General features: G+C 38.1%; 3 protein-coding genes across 3 annotated transcripts; 1 reads left to right on the forward strand and 2 right to left on the reverse strand.

The window, feature by feature from the left end:
* The first annotated feature begins 2,219 nt into the window (after nt 1–2,219).
* LOC101294197 (UDP-glycosyltransferase 86A1-like) lies at nt 2,220–4,123 on the forward strand. Its single transcript, XM_004304405.1, has 2 exons — nt 2,220–2,825; nt 3,106–4,123. Exons 1-2 carry the CDS (start codon nt 2,291–2,293, stop codon nt 4,017–4,019), a joined length of 1,449 nt encoding a protein of 482 aa, XP_004304453.1. The 5' UTR covers nt 2,220–2,290; the 3' UTR covers nt 4,020–4,123.
* Nucleotides 4,124–4,620: 497 nt separating this feature from the next.
* LOC101294489 (TSL-kinase interacting protein 1-like) lies at nt 4,621–10,440 on the reverse strand. Its single transcript, XM_004304406.1, has 14 exons — nt 10,290–10,440; nt 9,299–9,460; nt 9,106–9,188; nt 8,977–9,024; nt 8,752–8,861; nt 8,374–8,458; nt 7,819–8,089; nt 7,336–7,452; nt 7,068–7,219; nt 6,740–6,978; nt 6,322–6,652; nt 5,691–6,098; nt 5,451–5,576; nt 4,621–5,187 (listed from the first exon to the last, which is right to left on the reverse strand). Exons 2-14 carry the CDS (start codon nt 9,399–9,401, stop codon nt 4,960–4,962), a joined length of 2,301 nt encoding a protein of 766 aa, XP_004304454.1. The 5' UTR covers nt 9,402–9,460; nt 10,290–10,440; the 3' UTR covers nt 4,621–4,959.
* Nucleotides 10,441–12,178: 1,738 nt separating this feature from the next.
* Nucleotides 12,179–17,490, reverse strand: LOC101313150 (phosphoglycerate kinase-like). Its single transcript, XM_004306204.1, has 12 exons — nt 17,359–17,490; nt 17,017–17,257; nt 16,502–16,845; nt 16,127–16,412; nt 15,856–15,923; nt 15,194–15,442; nt 14,636–14,711; nt 14,253–14,329; nt 14,120–14,169; nt 13,267–13,351; nt 12,604–12,702; nt 12,179–12,409 (listed from the first exon to the last, which is right to left on the reverse strand). The coding sequence occupies exons 1-12, from the start codon at nt 17,488–17,490 to the stop codon at nt 12,179–12,181; spliced, it is 1,938 nt and encodes a 645-aa protein (XP_004306252.1).
* Between the last annotated feature and the right edge of the window lie 86 nt (nt 17,491–17,576).

A 17,576-nucleotide genomic window follows, 5' to 3' on the forward strand; every position in this document is an offset into this window, starting at 1 on the left:
GGGGCAGCAACAGTCTGGGATCAGTATACTTACACTTGACATCAGGGCCTAGCTTCTCAACCACCTAAACCTCACCATTCCACTGTCCACAAGTAGCTCATCTCCCACTTTCACATCTGCACCATTATTCACACTCAACAAATCAATCACTGCAAGTAAAAAACAACAAGTCCAAAAACACTCGAGATTCAAAGATCACTGCTTTAACTACCTTCAGCGAAACCTTCATAGTTGACATTGATGGTGCGCTCCGGAAGAGTAGAACCGAAAGCTCTGACACTAAAAGTCCATAACTCACCATCCTGTTGAGCCTCACGACGTTCATGCCGGCGGCGGCTAGCGCCTCGAGCTGGTCGGACCCTGCGGAGGCGGGGTCGATGGTGCAGATGAGCTTGGTGCCGTGCGTGCAGCGGAATCCGTTCTCCCTGAGCTCGGCCTCGGTGACGGCGTCGACCTCGATAGCGGTGGAGGAGTAGTCGGGAGAAGGGGAGAGGACGACGTCTGAGGAGGTGCCGTTGGCGGAGACGAGGACGGAGGGGGTTTGATCGGAACCGGCGGCGGAGGCTTTGACGGAGAGGGAAGGGAAGGCGGTAGGAGGGCGGCGGTTGGGAGCGGAGAAGGGAGCGAGGAATAAGGAGGAGTGGGGTTTGGGATTGGGGAAGGTTAAGGCGGTTGGGGTGAGGAGGTGGAGGGAGTGAGACATTGTGATGACTTGGAAAAGAGAGAGAGTAAAATGATTAAGTTTTTGATCCTTAGTTTTATGCTTTTGGGGTGTAACAGAGGTTGTAATTTTAAGGTGTAATAAAGGCTGTAATTGAGAAAAAACCGTAATCAGGGTTATTTTAGTTAAGATTTATGTCATTTGAAAATTTAGGGATGAAACTGATTAAAAAAAAAAAGATAAGATATCAGATTAATTTTAGACTTAAAGTTCAAGGAGTAAACTGAAATTTTTCCTAAAAAAAAAAATTGCTATCGTTGAATGAATGGTACTCACCGGCTAGCTCGTAGCCCAGGTGACTCTTCTCCTTCGTGAATGGTAGCTACGTACGGTGGTCCAGACTCCAGAGGACTATTTTGCAAGTTACATGTCCTTTTCTCTCTGGCCTATGTGAGCTTCGAAATATCAGTGAGACTTATGCACAGCCTAGCTCTTTTCATTCTTGCTATGAGCTTTTAGTCTTTTACACAGCCTTGAGAATGAAAGCTCATTATCAGTTTTTGTTGGGTTCTTTTCATCTTCACTTGCTTTGTATATGGTTCCAAACTTCCATATGCGAGTCTCTGACTATTAGTCATATCTCAGTGGAATACTTTTCCACATAAGGGGCGGCATTTTGTTGCCTGCAGACATATAAAATTTAACGATAAATAATAATTGTTGAATTGTCAAACAACAAGTGGGCCCGACAAATTACATACGTGGCTCGTGAGTTGGCAAAGTTGAAAAGTCTTCGGAGATGCCACATGGCGACACGCAAATGGTCAGTCAACAACTAAATCGTCGAATCTCGTCTGAAAGCAAATGTTAAATGTCAGCCGTTGATCGAACGTCAATCAAATTAAATTGGTCATCGGAATGGAAAGTAGATATTTAATCAAATTAGTTATACCTTATCAGTTGTAATTAAATTAATCAATTAAGATTGATTTATTTATTTATGTTAACAATAATAATTGAATTAATCAATTTAAAATTTATTGATTTTGTTATTACTGTTAAGGAATGACAATTAAAGTGGTGTCTTCAAAACCTACCATAAATGAAATGGTGTCGACACTATAAATACCTCCTCTCATATCAAGAGGAGGACTTCCGACAAGAGAGAATAAATTACTCCCGAAAGTTCAGAAGTCTCAAAACACTTTGTGAAGAACTACCAAACCCCCAAATAGCTAGTTCCTCACCAAACCCAAATCCAAATCCCAAACACACGTCACTTGACTAAATTTCTTGTGACCAATCTCATCTCAAGAACAAGTGCTTTGGCACCCTTGAGTAAAACCCAAACTAGGAGGTCGAATAAGAGGATTCACAAAGAGTTGTAACCCGCATTCATATTAATAAAATTATATTCTTTTTATACACGTGTTGTTCTTGTATTTGTCGCAGATTATTCGTGTTTACAAAAGTGGCACGCCTAGTGGGACCAAGAAGACAAAGCTATCTAAAGTACCTAATTAATATAATTTTAGATACAATATAGGAGGGTGGGTGAGATTTCAGTCTCTGCCCTCTTTGCTCAATCCTCAGTTCCTCACACAACACACAGAGCAAACACTTATAACCATGGAGACCAATCACCCAAAGCCTCATGCAATCATGGTACCTCTTTCTCTCCAAGGCCATGTCAACCCCTTCACCCATTTGGCCATGAAGCTTGCATCAAATGGCTTCACCATCACTTTTGTCAACACTGAATACTTTCATCACCAGATAACCAAATCCAAACTCAATAACACTGCACAAGAGCAAGAGCAAGATGACATCTTCGCGGCGGCGCGTGAGACCGGCCTTGACATACGCTATAGAACAGTGAGTGATGGTTTCCCACTGTCCTTCAATCGGTTTCAGAACCTTGACCAGTCTCTTGAGGGTGCTATCCATGTCTTCCCTGCCCATATTGATGAACTTGTTGGAGATTTAGTACAATCTGACCCCTCAATCAATTGTTTGATTGCTGACACCTTCCACACATGGACAGCAATGATAGCCAACAAGCACAACCTTATCAACATCTCCTTCTGGACTGAACCGGCTCTAGTCCTAAACATTTACTACCATTTGGACCTGCTCGTAAAACATGGTCATTTTGGTTGTCATGGTATGTTGCTCTCTCCTTAAATTTTGCTTATGTTCCATTTGAGAAACATGTTATGTTGTCCAAGCTTGGTGAATCTCAATATCATGCATTTACTGTAGATTTTTAACTGAAGTGTAACCTACATTTAGTATGTTCGAGATTCGAGAAACATGTTCTTGTGTGAATGTGTGAAATGAACTGTCTGATAATCGTAACGTGTTAGGTACAAACTACCTGGTAAGAGATCATTAATCAAGTATGTACTTATTACATGACTGTTTTTTGTTGGTTGATTTATCAGATAATTGTGAGGACACCATAGATTACATACCTGGTGTGCAGGCTATTGAACCAAAGGACTTGACGTCACACCTACACATTACTAATACCTCAGATCCAATGCTGCGAATCGTGAAGAAGGCGTTCCGCGAAGCTAAGAGGGCAGATTTTATACTGTGCAATACAGTTCAAGAGCTGGAAGCAGAATCTCTTTCAACCTTGCAAGACAAGCAACCTACATATGCAATTGGCCCTGTCTTCCCTACTGAACCCACTAAGAGTGTTGTGGCTACTAATCTGATGTCCGAGATTGACTGTACACAATGGCTCAAAACCAAGCCTCAAGGTTCAGTCTTGTATGTTTCATTTGGTAGCTATTGTCAAGTTACTAAGAATGAGTTTGAAGAAATAGCTCAGGGGCTTTTGCTTAGTAAAGTGAGTTTCATTTGGGTGCTACGCCCTGACACTATAAGCTATGAGGAAGAAGGGTACATTGTTCCCTTTGGATTCGAAGACCAGATTAGTGATAGAGGGTTAATGGTGCCTTGGTGTTCTCAGATTGAGGTGCTCTCAAATCCAGCAATAGGAGGGTTCTTAACTCATTGTGGATGGAATTCCATACTGGAAAGTATGTGGTTTGGTGTACCAATGCTGTGTTTTCCTATTTCAACTGACCAATTTACTAATAGGAAACTAGTGGTTGATGATTGGAGGATTGGTCTCAATCTTTGTGATAGGAAGCCAATCGCAAGGTTGGAGGTAGCACACAAGGTCAATCGTCTGATGAATGGAAATTTGGGTGATGGAATATTGCAGAAGGAGATCAAGAAGGCAAAGCAGACATTAGAGGATGCTTTGTCTGCAAATGGGTCATCACAACAGAGTTTATGCCAATTCATTAACGATGTAAAAGCCAAAATTCAAACACGAATTTGAGAGTTAAGTATGAGAAATTCTTGTATGTTTCAGTTATATGTGGTTTTCTGTAATAACGAGTCTCAGACGTGAGGTTTAATAAAACCGACACAAATTAGGCTTCCACATTGACACAATGTATTTCTGCTTCACCATCCTCGTATTCTCATCGTTTTGTATGTCATTTTGGGGAGGAAATGGTTCGTCCAAATAAAAGAGGGAATGTGAAATATACCAAAAACTCATCATTCAATCTATCAAGCCTCTGATAAACTTTTGGCCACAAAGAGGGATGCGGCTTTCAATCCTAAAACTGACGTTCAACCCAAAATATGTACTCTATTCTGATGCATATGAAGTCCAATTAAACATCTCATAATTTTAGAAATCAATCAGGTTGTTCCATCCTATTCTGGTCATATGGCTTCTTACAACATATAGAACAGGTTTTTTTTTTTTTAAAGAACAGTAAACCATTGAAGTCAGTAAAATTGAAAATCCGAATTTTTCAAGGAAAAGCCTTCAATAACGATCACTGTTTTCGAAAAATGTAACCAGGAAAGCGTCTGAAAATTCAAAACAAAATCGACAACATAAGGTACAGAACAAAGTGAACAAACAATGAGGATGGAAAGAATGTACAGATAACATTAGCAATTTCATCTAGGCATGTCGCAGAGGTCATACTTCAGCTCTGAGGACTGAGATACAATTTACAAAAGAAAAACAAACAAAAAGGCGAGCAGAGAACTCGAGTGATTTCATGTCTATTTTGTACAAATTTAAGTCCTTTGATCTGAGAGATGTACACCCAGCTAAAATTTCGTTTGGGCTAGCATGGACACCTTCGGCATGCGATCCTCAAGTCAGAGCTAAACTGAGAAAATGTTATAGTCACTGAACTCCAATTGAAGCCCCAACATGAAGAAAATCTAATCCCTATTATTAGCTTCTGCAGACATCAAATTCCATTGCCAATTTTAAAATCTGAGAAGGAAATAGTTTCTCGAGCCTCAACTGATGGCGTTGGTTCTTTCTTGTTAGAACCAAAGAAAGAGCAATTTTGAAATGCATCCAGACTGCTGGCAATAAGGCGGTTTAACCCACTGAGACTATCATTCAGAATTAAATCTTCATTATGGTATTTAGATGATGGTAGATCCAGATCTAATGGACCTAATGATTCAGGCTGTACACAAGAGGAAAACGAAAATCAGACATATCTTAAAAATAGCTGAAAAATGCATGCATATACTATAACTAAAATTTAAAAATTCCTTTAGTCCTTGTTGACAGGCTTTCAGTTGAGGAACACATAAATGAATTTCGCTTCAGCGAACTGACGCTGCTTCTTGACGAAACAAGAGGGGCAGCTTTGAGGAGAACTCACCAAGTCCTAGGAGGGTCATGGAGCTTCAAAAAAGTAAAAAAAAATCTGGAAAAGAAACATACCCAGTATATATCTGCTAAAGCGTTGAAATCTTTCACTGAATTTCCTAGGATATGTGGATCAGACTGACACTCATCCATAGGATCTCCTTGAGGATCATTAATTGGCGTCTCTACAACAGGTAAGTCCTGCAGGAAAGTTGTGTTGTTACTTATTTAGTATTCCTATCTTCCAGCTACTATGATTATTTGAGAAATAGAAATGTTATGCCCACCAGAAAAGAAAATATAATGAAATGATACCTCCACCATACGATCACAGCCTGCTGAGCTTGTACTAGCAATCTGTTTGCAGTCCCCAGGAAGAGCAATCCCAGACTGTTGATGGAAAGCTGAATTCTTTTGAAACACAAAGGCATCACATGTTTCTTCAGCATCCCAGATGGAAGATACATGGGATACCATAGGAGGCTCACATTCCATCTTGTTCTTCTGTCTAGAAATATGAGCGGCAATCGCAGCATCAAATGAATCACAGCTAAATGGGATCTGAGGAAGACACTGGGACCTTCCAGTGAGAGTTTGATCAATGCAGTTGGCATCTAAATCATGAGTCACCCCAGTAAGAAGATCTCCAACACTAATGTTGGTGAGGCTATCAGCCCACTCTTTGGCTGATAGGGCAGTGCCCTTATGTAATCTCAGGCCATCCTAGGTATATGAAAACAAAATAAATGATCAGAAAAAAAACAGATAAGTTAAATGTTTACACGAAAAAATTCTTGTAATGCATTTCTAGGCTTCTAGCACAAAACGCATAATTAGAAGTTCACTTCTGTGTATAAGTGTACTGGCTGAAAATATGTATGGCTATGAGCTGAGTCAGCTGACAGTGATGATTAACATTTAAAGAACGGGACAGAGGTTGAATTACCACTTCTCCTTGATGTCTTAAGATACCCTGATCACCTGCAACCTTTTCATGCCATGATGTACTTTTTGTAGGGTCTCCCACAAGGTTATTCTTCTGATTGGGTTCACCATCTGAAGTCTGATCAAGAGAATGATTCTTTGTCACTGAGGTTAAGAGGTCATTGTGGATGTCTCCACATTGATTACTAGCTGATGGTGGAGAAGTTGGTGTTGATTCCATTACAGGGTCCTTCATCTTCTCCACATTATCATGCTCACCTAGAATCCTGAAAGGTGCTACAGGTGCTTGCGATAAAACAGATCCTAGCTCAGTACTGGAGAACCAACCATATCTGCAAAGGAGATATTCCAACTCAGTGATTACATAATGATTTAATGTCATGCGATATGAAGGCTAAAAAGAAATAAAAATTAGGAACCTTAAACGGAAAACTGGAGGGCTTCCAATCATCGAATACACATCTCCAGCACTGACATTTGAGTCTTGCGTCCATCTCAGATAGCCTGTCGGACTATCCTGCTGGACACTATTAGGGAAAAGCATTAGCTCTCCTGAAGCCACACTTGAACTCCCCCACTTGCGATTTAGGTGTTCCATAACTGAGGATATCTTTTTCCGAGTAGGAAGTGTAAGTTCCAAGTGAGGATTATGTTTATCCTGCGACGAATTAGAAAGCCAAGTTGTTTACATGAGCGGTAAACTTTATTCCAACTGAACTTGAAAATATAAGTAATGTTGCTACTCACCATTTCCAAGGCTCTTCTAGTACTATCATCAATAGGAAACAACTGGAGTTTAAGTTTCATAGAGTTGTGTATGTTGTTCTCAGCATAAATGTTTTGTGAAAAATCGGGCATAGGAGGCAGAAAATTTCCAACTGGAACAGCACTATTTCTCTCTGGAAATGCAATGGACAAAACAACACGATTTAGAAATAATTCACAACTGTGTCTCTTTGTATCTTGTCTATTTATAAACATAGGAAACAGAAAAACTATGTAGGAAATGATTCACCTGCACTGCTTTGGTCTTGTCCAACCTCTTTCTCGATTGTTCTCTCCAAGTGCTCAGCAGCATCTGCAACCAAAGACACCCCAGCAATTGCAGCCTTCTCCCATTTTTTATATGCTACTGTTGAAGGAACAATACCTGCTAAATAATTACAGTTTACACAATAAGGTCATTAAGGTGAGTGTGTGAGCATACTAGTTTTGCATAGATTAAAAATGAGGTACTACTGCTGTGTTTGAGAAGTAAATGTTTCAGAAAGTACTTTATACTACCAATTGTATCTGAATCAAGAAGCAATACCTATCATAGCATTTTAATGAATTTCAATTAAAAGGAATATAGTTTTGAACTCTAGCAAGAAGACTGTGAATGCAACCAATGACCCCCATAATTTGATCAAAATGTGAGGGCCAGATATCCTAACAACTGAAGAGAGAAAGTGACCATAGAGTATCTATGAAGTAGGTAGACAAACAGAAAGATTACTTGGTTTACGTCGTTGTCTTGCAGGTTTCACGGTACTTGCATCTCCTTTGTTGCCACGATTAACACCTACTCCACTGCGCTTTAATGATGCTTTTCCAGGTCCTGATTTCTGGATATTGTGACTGTCAACAAGAATAAGTTTAACTGGACGGTCATGTTCAGATGGTCTATTCTGATTTGGGACAGTGCTGGGAGCCTCAGGAGGGCAGTTTTCCCCCTGAGAAGGCCGTTTCCTGACAGTCTTCTTCCGGTCTTTCAGGAGTTGGTGTTCCTTTATAAGAAAAACATGTTAGTTGGTCCAGCATAAGCAAAATGTATCACTAATATAGAATCCAATTTTTCTCACCACTTCTCCATCATGTGTCACATACCTTCTGATGGATAACCATGCTTAATAGGTGTGATTAAATTCTTAAAGAAGCTAAAAGTACATCACACATGATGAGTGGAGAGGTGACAGTGCATCAAGGTTTACTGTAGGTGAGCAAAATTTTACTCTACCAGTAATAAATCTATGAACATATTCATGGATCAAAAATAGTGCTATGTACTAACCAATGCTTCCATAAAAATCTTAAATCGTCGCGGCTTCAAGTGAAGCTTTGATGCTTTACAGCTGTACTTTTCCAGCAATGACCACCTGTAACAATATCACACAATTAGAAGAAACATATGCACAATTTTATCCAAAGACAAGAACTCATACAGTATGACCTATATGTAACGGCAAATCTTTTCTGTTCATACATGTCAAGAAAACCTGATAATTCTCAAACTGTAAGCCCTATACTAACATCAGCTCTCCACAGAAGATTTTAAAGGTCAAATGCCCCCAAACGCCCAATTTGACTGATAAAATTAAAATCCATCTTCAATCTCTAAAATCGAAGAACATATACTAACTAAATGAACCTGTTAAATAATTAATCTTACCATCTAAGCATAGCAGCATTAGTATCTTTAGAATTTTTGGAATCCAAATATAATCCTGGACCCAGCAGCTTGTTCATACGCCTCACGAGACGATAGTAATAATGCCTGACCTGCAAAGCATGGAAGGAAAGACATGCACATAAAATAGATAATCAAAATCAGGATGATGAAGACTTCATGAACCACTGGATGAAAACAGTCAAAAGTAATTGTTTTAGTAAATACCTGATCTTTATTTTTACTTTGAACACGACGAGTGATTTTTTCAAAATTCTGCAATCCAGATACAGGAAGTTAGAGATCCATATCTGCTGAAATACTCTATTGCCAAGATACGAAAGGACAATGGCATACCTTGCCAACCTGTCGTAGTGCTGCAAAGAAACTTTGCTCTTCTTCATGTGTCCAAGCAGCCCATTGCCGGGTTGGTTTTTTAACTGCAGAGTCACAACAATTAGATAATGCAAAGTTGCACCTTGGAAGGTCACTTAACCATCATAAATCAATATAAGTAAAATGAAATTCAAAATTTATTGCAATAACACACCAGGCTGCTGCACGGCAACATGATTTGAAGTAGATAGGCCTAAAGCAGGATCTCTCTCCTGAACCAAAATACTCTCTCGACGCGGGTGTGCCTCAGAGCCCATGATTCTGTCAAACCCAAAATCTACATGCTCATGTTCTGGTTCGAGTTGACTTGAACTTGCTGCAAATTGGATTGCTTTGAGTTAAGCTTCTCATGGAAATATCAGGGCAGTAAACAGAGAAAAGTTAAACCTCTAACAAACAGCAACCTAATCACTTATCTTCACAAACCCTCACAATTCATGCATCACAAATTCAGCTATATCCAAACATTACTAAACTTTCATAATGCCAATAAGGTTGCATTTCAGAGCCATTTGCATATGAAATACAAATCTGAAATCCTCTCGGTTATAAATTTCCCTAGTCTGGGTAATTTCATAATGCCGAATCCAAATCCTTACAAACAGGACTCAGATAGGCCATGAATACTAGAAACACAAATCTATCGACCCATACAGACCACGAATACTAGGATTCACATCATAATCGCAAACCCCGGTATCATATCATCATCCAATTCAGAGAAAAATAGCCTACATTGGCATATTCATCATTCTAATTCAGCATCAAATCAAGCAATTAAATTTCACTCATGAACACACACACACACACACACAAAAAAACCTTCTTGGTATCCAAGTAAATTCTGGAAAAAGCCAAATTCTCTTCCGCAAAAACTCGTTCTACAGGTCCAGAATTCCAAATCACAACATGAACTCAACTCTTTCAACACAGTTCTAAAATTACCTTCATCCCAAAAAAACTTAAACTAAAAAAAAAAATTACAGAACGAAGCACTCAACAAATTTCCCCTAATTTCAATTCCTTCGAATTTCGAAAGACCCAAAAACGATGGTTAGGGTTTCGAGCTACGCAAACGTTTAGAATCAACTAAAGCTCCCTCAATCAAATAACCATGAATCTGGAAAATTTACACCGATAACTACCTGAAGAAGACTTGGGAGAATCCAAAGAACCCAGGAACAGAAGGAACGAGCTTCGCCGGCGATCGATGAAAATGCAGACTGAATTTTCCGACAGACGTTTAAGCCCAGAAAAGAAACGATTTTTATTTTTATTTTAATTTTCTTTTACTCTAAGGAAAAAGAAGAGGGGGGTCGAAAAATTTAGGATTTAATTTAATTTATTGGGACGATATCACCAACTGGGTTTTCTGGGTGTTTGAGACACATGGACATGAACATCTGGGGGTTACTCGAACGTGACCTAATTTTTTACAACTTTGAATGTATGTGATGTGTCATGGCTTTGTTTTGACAGTTGTAATCTGTAAAAACTCATCCTTCTGTACTCCTGTTGATTCCAATAGGTAATACTAAGTAACTCGATCACCCGGGTGTTAAAGTGTATCAGAGTCGTTAGATTAGTTTATTGTTGAGGACATTAGCTAATCTAACGGCCTCAACTCAATATTTTAGAACCAAAAACAGTGAGATTACCTTATTATGTCACACACACCGCAAACAATGACTAATCTAACAGCTTCTGACTCTGAAGTTTTAATACTCTAGAACGCTGTAAAATATCACTGTATTGATACAGATTGTATAAGGTCATACTGAAAAAGCTCGATCAGGTTAATATCTTTCAAATACGAAAACTTCACTGTAGTTTGAATGATGATTTCAACAAAGCATAAGGATTAACAGAAGTCTCTTTCATGAGAAAGTTATGCAATTAAATTTAATCATGTATCATGAATTCATATTAAAGTCTCATTTTTACAACATCAATAGGGTGGGTGAATATGTTACTTCACATGATGAAGACTGATACCTCTTAACTTTATCAATGGATACTTCAACCAAAGGATGAATTGCCTACAATGAAGGCAATGTTGCTTAAACAAGTCCAGCAGTGGGACTTGGCACATGCAGTGCAGGTAATCATAGTAGCATCTCTGAGAAAGGAAGCATATTTTACCTTTAAAGAAAGAACCTCTCTATTCTATCATGTGTTTGTGTTCGTATAGAAAAGCAAAATGTCAAAAGAAAGAGGGCATCTCTTCCTACAGAAAAGCTTTAATTATATCAAACAAGGTTTATAGACTTGGTCAAGGAATCCCTTCTGATTTTGTTGCTAAACCTTTAATTGCACACATGCCTATGCAGGCTACTTTAGCATTCAAATTTCAGAGGGATTTCATGACAGTAGGAATTGAAGGAGTAGACTAATGAAAAATGAATCATATTGTTCTGAGGCTCAAGGATTTACATTATATGCAGCCAAAATTGTTATGGACACGTTACAACATTTCATAACAATGATCAAAATAATGCAGATAGAAACATCAGATAGCTATGGAGCTTGTGCTACGCTTCCTTTGCTCTACAGACACCAGGAGGGGATCAAACTTAATCATGTGGTTGCATTCTCAAACATATTCAGTCCTTGTTCTATTGAAACAGTGTCTGCTTCCCCAATTGCTTCCATCCATCCACCATCATTTTTCTTACTTTGTCTTGAACCCTGCAGTTTGCATATTTGTTCAGCATATAAAGTTTAATGAATTTTTCAATAAACTCAACCTAAAACAATGTTACACACTTATACCACAAGACAACCTAAAAACATTCTCACCCATTTATTAGGTGAAGTGCAAGCCAGGAATCTGGAACTAGCTAGTGCTACCATATATAGTTTAAAAAGATCCGAAAAAGACAGCGACTCACATCCATTACCGTTACAAGACACCACAGCTTGGAGAAACAAATCGATGCCATCAAGAAAGGATCCTAGACCACTTATACTTAAGATATCCAATTAGTTCCAGCATAAGGTGTAGCCAGCTCATCCATTGGCTGCTGCAGTAACTTCATTCACTTGAGGCTGATTTACAAAGCATTAATCTGTACATAGGGTCCCCACGGTCTAAGACATGTTGTTCCCAATCTGATCGAACTCCAAATGGATTTTCCTTAAGCCACCCTTCATTATCTGTGGCATACCTTTGTTCATGCACAATAGTAAGTTTGCCTTTGCTGTGTGTCAGAAACTGTTCTTTCATTCTCACAGAGACAGCCTCTATATCAGATTGCAGAAACACCTAGCAAATGAGAATAAGAATTGTCATGCGGCTAACATGTATAGTTTTTTTCTAGATTTATGTAGGCAAACTCTTAACATTGCATCATAGAGTATATATGGTGTCATCACTAACCGTGGTTGGTTTTGAGGGTGAAGAGGTGAAAAAAAGTGATTACAGAGTTCTTATGGAGCTTCACTGCAAAGTAGTCTTACCTTTCCATCAGATGTAAGGAGATCAGCAACAGCTTCAACTAGTGACCTTTGCAGCATTCTCCATCGATGTTCTGGTTCGTTGAAATCAGGATTTGGACACTAAACGGGAGGAAAAATACTTATCAAATAGTTTCTATTGTTGAAACCCAAAAATCCCCAAAACCCGCTATTCGGACCCATGCTCAAATCAGGGACGCTTATTCGAAGGCACGGAAGATGGAATTATAAGGAAACGAAAAGGCGTTTAATTTGTTACATCAAACAAAGTGCTTGTCATTTCAAGCAACTGATGGAGAACAATTGAACAAAATTAATAATCCTATGTTTTTTTTTTTCGCATCGTTCTCAGCCTACAACAATGATATGTGACATCAGGTCATTCTCTTAAAGGATATTGTCTGGAACTGATGAAACTAATTATAGAGAAGATAATGTGCCATAAAAAAAGTCTGAATAGAAAGCAATCTGGTTTATGATCTATTTCCAAATCACATTACATCTTCATCATGCATGAAATTAAATGGACATGTACTTGTAGCTTATTAACTATAATCGATATGTCTAACAGGCACGGCTATTTCAAATTTTCAACAAGATACTTAAGAGAACAAGCATCCGCCCGAAAGTTAATAATACTATAATAGACATAAAAGAAATCCCAACCTGAATTGACACAAGTACTAGCTTTCCAGGGTAACTGGAAACAATGGAGCGGAATGTTGAAGTTGCGTTTGTTGCAATGAAGTACCTAATGTAGACAAAAACAAGTAAACATGGATCAGATGATGAAGCCAGAACCAAATTTTCAACACGCTCAATTCCATGGTTCTAAAAAACGCTGCCTAGGGCCGCCTAGGCGGGCTGGGCGGCCCGATTATTATTATTTTTTTATTTTTATTTTTAACCTATCGGATGAAGAGGAAGAAGATGAAATAGACTTTGAGTTTGAGACCGACACAGAAGAAGTGCAAGAGGGATATGGAGAAGAAGAATTTGAGGCATAGGCTAGCAAGAATCTAATTTGTTTCTTTCACTATTTGTTTTTTTTTATAATTTCTAAGAACATTGTTGTTGAACATTTTATCTATTTTTGAAGTATTTTTCTATTTTAGAACATAATAATGCTTTTATAAATTTTATTTATATAATTATTTAATTAAATAAATAAAAAATATAGAAAATAATAAACCGCCTAGGCGCCTGATTAATCCTTTAGGCGCTAGGCGCTGGCTGTCCGCCCGACTAGCGCCTAGCGTTTTTTAGAACCTTGCTCAATTCCATGGAAACACTTCAACTCCTACTTTCCAACCTCAAATTCAACAACATACAGACACAGACATACCAGCTGGGTTCCATTCAAATTATAACTCACAGTAATGAACACAAATTTATGCTACATGCTACTCAGACATGCACGCGGTAGAGAAATGCAAGTCAGATTAAAGTTATGCAGAGGAGGTTAGACCAGGAAATCCACATGGCCATAAATTTTGAAAGGGTTAAGGCACAACCTTACCCATTTCTTATACCACACCAGTGAGTGGAATCCAGGCAACGTTTTACCAGCTGAAAAAGAGATTAAAATGTACTATCAGTTAAATATTAGGAATTCAAGCATATAGGATACAAAATTTCCAAATCCCGGAGACCTTTTTATTAATCTCCAATCCGAGAAAATTCAAATCCTTCCTTGTTTTAGCCATCCCAAAAACAAACATTCCATTACCTGTCAATTTTTTATATGGAGTTAGGAAAGAACACGAAGCTACTATAACTCCTAGACCCAAAAAGAAAAGAAAAAGAAAATTAATGATTAAACGGTAAAGAATTTTCCAAAATTATACAACTACTTCAGCAAAACAGCCTTGGAATCTGCTTCTCCCAATCGTAAGTTTATGTCACTTCTACATCCTTTTAGCTTGTTGTGAGAATATATAACCCTCATGTTACTTAATTTATATATATTTATATATATATATATATATTATTGAGTGAAAAGTGAAAACCAAGGGGAAAGAAGATGAAATTATACCACTTCCAATGTCAACTACCAAAGGTTGAGCTGGATCTGAATAGGCAGCCTTCCAGTCAATATCAAAAGGGTAGGCCTGCACTGAAGGACTATTTTTAATAAATTTGATTCATTTTTAGTCAGCAGGATGCAATGCTGGACATGTTGTACCTCTACTATCTTGAAGCGAATGGATGATTGATGTCTTCGGTTCTTTAAGAAGAAATAATATTTTTATGCACAGCTCCTCATTACCTAGATGTCTATCTAAGCTAAGTGTAATGAGTTAATAGCCTAATGGTAGGAACACATACTGCCATCATGATGAGGCAAAATTCTAAGATTTGCAGTCCGGTGGTTTGTTAAGGAACAATCATCACAACGAAGGTCTAACATTCTAAACAATCCACATGAACAAATATAGCAATACTGTTATGGAAAATAGACTAGCAGATGGTTTTTCCACCCATGATGGGATGCATTACTTTCAACTTTGTTCCATTAATAGTCCCAACTGAATCCTCTTTTAAGCTTGTTGTTAAAATACTGAATTTTATTAAAGGAAAAGGTAAAACTTACCATATCTAAAGCCATGATGCCCGGAAGTTTTCTTCCTTTGAGAAACTCCCATACAACTGAAGCATTCTCAATCATATTGAAGTGAAAGATGGAATCTGATTCCTTCACCATTGCTTCACATGCCATATTCCCGACGACAGTTATGTTCATGTCGCCTCGACTTAGTTGATTAAGCATTTGAGCCACTTTAGAAGCTCCTTTTGTGCGGCTGATCATATGAAATTTCACTGGACCAATCCAGGTAACTTTCTGCAGTTCAATGAAAATACAAGGAAGATCTGATCACATGTCCATGACACAGCCAGCAACTAGGGATACGTTGATGTTCAACACAAAAGAGAACATAAAGCAATCATGAAAGAAAATACAGATGACATCAAAATGAAACTTTAACCAAGTGGTTATGACTTTTAAGACTGATAGACAGTCTCCAGAGCTGCATGAAGCCTGGTAGACTTAGACTTTAGAGATATTATTGCAACACACTGTTATGCATACTAAGTGAATTGACTGAATTCTATACCTTAAAACTGAACTTCTCTATGCTGTCACCTCAAGATTTAATGTGATTGATATTTAACAAATAAAAGATAACTTTTCATCTGTAAAAGAATACTTCAACTATTTTTTTTAAGGAATACTTCAGAAGTATCTAAACTTACCTTGCATTTAGCGAGAATAGAGTTTATTTCATCTAGCGATACAGGCCCAATATCAACAGGTACCCAACCTAAACGAGGGAAACAGTTGAATCAAAAACTTGGTTTGAATATTTGTTTTCATTATGAGTCGACGGCAGTGTAACACACATCTAGAGCATCAGAACTTGAAACTATTGTAAATGTTAACAAAAATAAGAAAAAGAGTGGTTAATGACATACTCAATTCATACATGAATGGCATCATATTTTGTTCAATCAAATGCAGTCTCACCATCCGGAATGGCATGTCCAGGAAATATCTCCAATTGCTTCGGATGATGATCATTCTTGCACCAAAAGTCTTTTGGATATAGGATCTGTACATTTCTATTGTGTGCAAACTGGATTATATCTAAAGCTTCTTTAAGTGTTCCCTGTTCCACCAAATTCAAGGGAACAGATACCTGTAATGCATGCATTATTTGGAATGCCATCATTCCTACAAACACTAACCCATCACATGTGGAAGCTAAGGTATGCAAAGCAGCTGCTTTATTGAAGAGATTACTGCCTCCAATCTGCATTGCCGAAGATAATAAAACTTGTAAGTGTACGGTATGACCGTCCAAAAAAAAATTAGAACTCATAAATAAGCAGTCTAACATACAATTGCTGCATAAGGTTTTGTACTGGTTTCTGCAAGCCTTCTGAGGTGATATAGGCTCTCCTCAAAGTGAAAACCAGCTAAACAAGCATAACAGAAACGAGCAACTCCACAGGTCGATGCAAGAATCTTATGAGACCGGGAAAAGTAGTCATTGACAAAAATATCTACTCCGGATGACAATACTTGAGCAAATTTTGAACAGTTTGCAACTTCCCCTTTAAAATCAGCAAGATTCTCAAGGAGAACAATATCAGATTTTTCAAAGCCTTCTCTCTTTGATGCCATGTTATGAGAAATGCATTTTACAGGAACAACTTTGTAGTCAATAACCGATGACAACAAATCTGAAATATCAAGCCACTAAGCACTAGATCAGTTAACAACATATAGTATTATATCGGTTTCTTATAGAATTTTTGATCATATCATGAAATCCGCTGTCATTAATCATCGTTTTCGTATCAACAATGCTAGTAACAAGCTGAAAATAATAATTAGCAAAAAGCATTATATACCTGCAACAGACTGTGCAGCAAACACTTTCGGATTAGTTTTAGCACTCCAATCACTAACAAGAACTACTTTAGCCCCGGACTGCTGTAGATACTTAATGGTAAAAACAGCACTGGACTCTTGTTCCTGAAGCAAAAGGGCAGAGTCAAATCTGACCAGGACAACTTTTTCAACAAGCTCCTCCTTTGGAAATTTCTTTAGAGTCTGCAAGTGTGGCAAGGCCTCCAATTCTCCTCCATAAGCCTAGAAGAGCACAAACCCAGTTCAAATAAATAAAAACTCCTACAAATAAACGAGAAAAACATGAAATTCATCCAGTAAAACTAGCATTACTCCACTCTTACCTTACATTTAAATGTTACATTTACTTTGGGATATTCAACACTGTGAGGTTTGTAAGCAATGCCAGAAAATGCATGAGAGTTGAAGAAAGAGAGAGTTGAGTGGAGGTGAACAAGGTTCACAAGTAGACCCATGTATCAGACCTCTAAAACCCAACTGGTTTTGTTCTGCTCTTATCTGGCTTGAGGTTTTAAACAGGGGAGATGACGGTAAAAACGAC

This window comes from Fragaria vesca, linkage group LG6, assembly GCF_000184155.1.
Source record: "Fragaria vesca subsp. vesca linkage group LG6, FraVesHawaii_1.0, whole genome shotgun sequence".
In the NCBI taxonomy this organism is placed as follows: Eukaryota; Viridiplantae; Streptophyta; class Magnoliopsida; order Rosales; family Rosaceae; genus Fragaria; species Fragaria vesca.